General features: G+C 39.6%; 1 protein-coding gene across 4 annotated transcripts in view; it reads left to right on the top strand.

Annotated features, from left to right (window-relative positions):
* The window catches only part of LOC102144124 (putative methyltransferase-like protein 21E), a 78807-nt gene extending 74041 nt beyond the window's left edge, over window positions 1–4766 (top strand). For 2 of the 4 annotated variants that reach the window (XM_074021379.1, XM_074021378.1), the window contains one exon: window positions 4418–4766. In XM_074021379.1, the coding sequence (XP_073877480.1) occupies window positions 4418–4479 (62 nt within the window). In that variant the 3' untranslated portion in view covers window positions 4480–4766. Of the gene's footprint in view, window positions 1–3599; window positions 4230–4417 lie in introns of those variants that run through there. The other 2 variants (XM_074021376.1, XM_065533475.2) reach the window with 1 other exon arrangement.
* Window positions 4767–6000: the final 1234 nt, after the last annotated feature.

Genomic DNA, 6000 nt, shown 5'->3' on the forward strand with positions numbered 1-6000 from the left:
ATGTTACTGTGAAAATAATTCATAGGGCACTGGGTCTGAAATAGTATGTATGAAAGGACTAGGGCAATGCAAGTCACTCCTGTCATGTTAGTTTCTTAAGACTGGAAATAGATAGGGGCCAGCATATCAGGGAGCTTCAATTGTTATCAATTAGAGAATTTATAATTTACTCCCTAGGTTGTGGGATTAAAAGCTTTTGAAGAGGGGAGTTGAAAAAAATTTTGCTTGAGGAAGATTGGGCAACTACCTATAGGCCTGGAGGGTCCCGGGGAAAACTGTAGACAACGGTCTTTTGTGGTTGTTGAGGGACTATAGAGCCTGGATGAAAGCCAAAGCCAAGGTTCTGGAAAGGCAGGCAGGGAAGTAGGAGGATGGCAGTAGACTGAGATATTTTATTCATCTTTATATCCACAGTATCTTCCACAGAAGCAGTACCTTCACATGCGGTAAATAAATGTTGCTGAATGAATCAATAATGACTTAATGAATGGATGAGGAAATGAATTCCGTTTTGCAGAACAGTTAATTTTGCATTTGACTTTCTCTCCATATAGATGATAAATCCTTCGAGGTTGGGAATCTTTTTTTTTTTCATCATGAAAGGTCATGATATGGGGCTAATATGTACAAATAATTTATGGCTCTGGGTGGCAGTGAGTCCTCATGCATGCAAATCGGGGAAGAGAAATTTGCAGCTGGGGATTATCCTGGCGACGCCAAGACTAACAAACAATGGAGGGACAAAGCCCATGGACCTGGGGAGACCGAATCAGTGCGAGATGGGAAAAGAAAACTGGCCCATGCAGTTTAAATCTTTTATTGATTTCAGCATAAGTTTCTCACTCAGCAGCATGACATTTTAAATAACAAAGTATTCCTTTGTTAAAATCCAGAGGATTATATGAAATAAACACTACTTCATATGAGAAACTCAGAGTTGAAATAAATGAAAATTGTAAAACCCTATCCATGATTTTACCAAAGAGAAGATAATTTTGTTTTTCAACTTAAATGTAAAATCTATGTAAACAGAATGTTATCTATGTTTGCTGTACTGTAGTGTTTCACTCCATATAATCCTCAGGATTTTAGTAATTTAGTTATTGCTTCTGATAAATCATTTAAACATTTTTGTATTTTCTCTGTTTCTCTAATAAACTTTTTTAGTCATCTGAATCAGCTGGATTGGTGGTAAAGAATTTCATAGAAATCAGCAAACGTGCTCAAAATCATACAATATAGTTATCAAATCAATTATAAGGTGAAACATTCATTTATTCATTTACTAGACATTGACTGAATATCTTCTATATGATAACATAGTGGTGGCTGGGGGATTCAATGGTGAAGTAACGATAGATTAGAATCCTTTTTTTTCCAAAACATTGGAGAGCCAGTGCGTTGAATCTCTGCCATTCAACAGGCTGAAGCAGATGACGGCAAACTCTTCCAAATATTTTTGGCCAGTGGAGCTTTTCAATCAATCCTCCCTTCAACTTTAAGGAAACAATATTTGCTTTTTATTTTAGTGTGTGCTTGTAACAATAATTAAGCCATTGTTTCAGCTATAAAATGGCTAACAATCAAAGGGCTATCAACTTTGCCCTGCTTGACTTCCTAATTCTTTTTGTTTTAGAGTTAAGAAAAACTTGTCTAGGTATTTTCAACATATATATATATAATATATATTAATGCAGATATAATACATATATTGTTATATATAATATATATATTTCCATATTAAAGTGATATGTGTGCAATACTATATTTTCAATGACCTAGAGTGCAATAAGACTCCAAGGGCATTCTTCAGCAAAGTAAATAATGTCTGAATTATACAGGGTAAACCTCCAAACTTCTGTGTTCTATTGTACTATACACACATATATGTGTGTGTGTGTGTGTATGTGTGTGCGTGTATGTGTATATATATATTTCAGTATTATGAAAATTGTTCTTACAACAACTTAGTTAACTAGAGGTTAGGTGTATGAGTTAACATGTTCCTGTGTAATTAATGAAATGATTTATTACTTTGCAGGTCATTGGAGCAGAGAACAGATGCATGCAAAAGCCTCTGCAGAATTTTACTTCCTTTAGGTGATCAAGGCTAGGATCACAGGATCCTAACCATATAGATATATTTTCAAAGCAAATCCAGCTAAAGATTAATTTTACTCATTTGTAATTTTATTTGTGTGTTTATAATAATGCTATAGTGATTTTTAAACAGACTAGACAGACATTACTCATATCGGGAGGAGCAGAACAATGGTTCTGGGAAATGTTAATCAGGGTTCCCCAAACAAAGGATATCTGATCAGATTAGCTGGGGCTAGCTAGACTGTACGCTACAGTTCCCATTGGGTGATTCGAAATATTTATTGACGTTTTAAAGTATCCAGAAGGGCTTCAGTAAAAAAAGTATCGAACTTTGCTTGCCGTTAACAAACTAACTTAATTGTGCAAGGAAAGTCTATTTTTCTTGGCACACGATTAACGCTGCATTGCAAGGAAAACTACAAAATGTTTCTTTGACAGCTGTTTGGGAAGTACTGCATTAGCTAATGTAGACTATGCTTAATGCTGTTCAAAATTTTCACTCAAAATGAACCCTAAGTCTAAACTGAATACATCGGTTTAGTTTCACAGCTGTCTGCGAAGTCTTTGGCAATGATCTGGTCATCCTGTTCTACTTGAATTTTCCTAAATGTGTCATGAGGGGATACCGCCATGCCCTGCTATGTGCTTTTCTCTTTGTCTTCTAGAATGTCCTTATGGCTAACTTACACAAAGCCTGTATGTCTCAGCTCAAGTGGGACCTGGAAAAGAGCTCCCTGACCTCCTCTAAATGTCAATAACTGTGTTATTTTACCCCACTTTTGAGCTAACACTTAAGCCTGCCACTGACTCACGGATGCTGATAGAAGATACAACTCTCCTGGGTGAGAGACAAAGAACTTTTTCCTTCCTGCAGAGCAAGTGGCATGCAGTGAATGCTGGTGTCAGTTCCTTTCGCCTCCCAAGTCTCACGGGGCCACACAGGGGGGTCCTGGAGGTTTAATTACATTAATTAATTAATTTATTTATTTATGTATTTTTATTTTATTTTATTTTTTAAATTTTAAGCTCTGGGATACATGTGCAGAACATGCAGGTTTGTTACATAGGTATACATGCCATGGTGGTTTCCTGGATCTGTCAACCTGTCATCTAGGTTTTAAGCCCCACATGCATTAGGTATTTGTCCAAATGCTATCCCTCCCCTTGCCCTGCCACCTGCTGACAGGCCCCAGTGTATGATATTTCCCTCCCTGTGTCCATGTGTTCTCATTGTTCAACTCCCACTTATGAGTGAGAACATGTGGTGTTTGGTTATTTGTTTCTGTGTTAGTTTACTGAGGATGATAGTTTCCAGCTTCATCCATGTCCCTGTAAAGGATGTGATCTCATTCGGGGTCCCGGATGTTGTATGTGTATTTGAGAAACCCTCAGCTTAGGGGACTCCAATATTTGGTAATAAACGAGATGCAAGCAAACCTACCTAAGTTTTGCCCAGGAGGGAGACATTTTCTTTCTTTTTTTTTTTTTTTTGACAGATTTTTGCTCTTGTCATCCAGGCTGGAGTGCAATGGAACAATCTCAGCTCACTGCAACGGCACAATCTCAGCTCACTGCAACCTCTGCCTCCTCAGTTCAAGCAATTCTCCTGCCTCAGCCTCTCAAATATCTGGGATTACTGGCACCCTCCACCACACCTGGCTAATTTTTGTATTGTTTTAGTAGAGATGGGTTTTCACCATGTTAGCCAGGCTGATCTGGAACTTCTGACCTCAGGCGATCCACCCACCTTGGCCTCCCAAAATGCTCGGATTACAAGTGTGAGCCACCGCGCCCTGCCTGGAGACACTATCTTTATTGTACTGTATAGCATTCTTCCCTCTGCTCCAGAAAAGACACTTCCTATCTTTCCACTGTTCATGTACATTTTTGAAAAGAGAAAAAAGGTTGTCATGCCTCTGCTCAGAAGACGCGTGAAAATGAGAAGGACTCACGGAGAACTGTCTCTCAAGATGAAAATCCTAGTCACCACTTAGTACTCTTCCATGAATTACCCCAACCACCAGTACAATCCCATGATTCTGGTCTTTCTTGAACCGCTCTAAATGGTGCTTTTCTGGTGGGGATGTGCTTTTCTTTCTGCTTTTATTGCAGCCAGCTGAATAACAGACAGAGTAGGCGTTCGGCAAAGTTGATGAGATACAAGGTGGTGTCTTTGAATGTTTTCTGAAGCCATCTTCAAGTGCATTTCCCCAGTTACCTAAGGAGAACGGAGAGAGGAGTGGAATAAGCAGGATTTCACTAAAAGGATCAAATGGCTTTAGTAATTCACGGAGGAAATCTTCCTTTCTTACAGAAGCACCAGTGCCACAGAAGCGTTGGTGGAGGCAGCAGGACTCAGTGACCTGCAACTGTTAAGGCGGGGAGAGACCACACTCACCAGAGAGCTGGCAGCCGCACAGGAGCATCGGGGAATGCAATGACAACCAACCATCGTATCAGGGATGAAACAGGGCCTGGCAGGCAGCTGCGACACAGAGCAGCAGATAGGAAGACTATAGACCATGCAGCATCTGCTCAGGAGTTTTCTGGTCACAAAGATACGAAGAGGAAGAGAAAGGAGGATGTGGGAAGGAACAGAGATGGATTATACATTGGGGGAACCCAAGTCAACAAATAAACAAATAAATAATATGCAAGTGAATGAATGCACAAATGCATAAATAACATTTTGCAGGAAGAGTTGGGGTGTGGGGGAATGGGTGGATTGGAGGATAAGGTTAGGCAAGAAACTAGCTGGACCATCAGTAGTGAAGGGCTCCTAACTTAGGTGCTTCTCAAAAGGCAGCTCTCAGTACAGTAGCTGTTTGTCATGGGTCCATGAAGAGATGAGTGGGGAAATTGGGACTGTGTGTTTAGAAACTGTTGCAGCAATTTGACAGACGCTTCCTTTTTTTGAGACAGATAATTTTTTTATTATTATTATTATACTTTAAATTCTAGGGTACATGTGCACAACGTGCAGGTTTGTTACATATGTATACATGTGCCATGTTGGTGTGCTGCACCCATTAACTCGTCATTTACATTAGGTATATCTCCTAATGCTGTCCCTCCCGCTTCCCCTAACCCCATGACAGGCCCCAGTGTGTGAAGTTCCCCATCCTGTGTCCAAGTGATCTCATTGTTCAGTTCCCACCTATGAGTGATCATCTTCATCCATGTCCCTACAAAGCACATGAACCCATCCATTTTTATGGCTGCATAGTATTCCATGGTGTATATGTGCCACATTTTCTTAATCCAGTCTATTATTGATGGACATTCGGGTTGGTTCCAAGTCTTTGCTATTGTGAATAATGCCACAATAAACATACATGTGCATGTGTCTTTATAGCAGCAGGATTTATAATCCTTTGGGTATATACCCAGGATTGGGATTGCTGGGTCAAATGGTATTTCTAGTTCTAGATCCTTGAGGAATCACCACACTGTCTTCCACAATAGTTGAACTAGTTCACAGTCCCACCAACAGTGTAAAAGTGTTCCTATTTCTCCACATCCTCTCCAGCGCCTGTTGTTTCCTGACTTTTTGATGGTCACCATTCTAACTGGTGTGAGATGGTATCTCATTTTGGTTTTGATTTGCATGTCTTTGATGGCCAGTGATGATGAGCATTTTTTCATGTGTCTATTGGCTGCATAATTGTCTTCTTTTGAGAAGTGTCTGTTCGTATCCTTCATCCACTTTTTGATGGGGTTGTTTGATTTTTTCTTGTAAATTTCTTTAAGTTCTTTGTAGATTCTGGATATTAGCCCTTTGTCAGATGGTTAGATTGCAAAAATTTTCTCCCATTCTGTAGGTTTCCTGTTCACTCTGATGGTAGTTTCTTTTGCTGTGCAGAAGCTCTTTAGTTTAATTAGATCCCATTTGTCTAT

Source organism: Macaca fascicularis, chromosome 17 (assembly GCF_037993035.2).
Source record: "Macaca fascicularis isolate 582-1 chromosome 17, T2T-MFA8v1.1".
Taxonomy (NCBI): domain Eukaryota; kingdom Metazoa; phylum Chordata; class Mammalia; order Primates; family Cercopithecidae; genus Macaca; species Macaca fascicularis.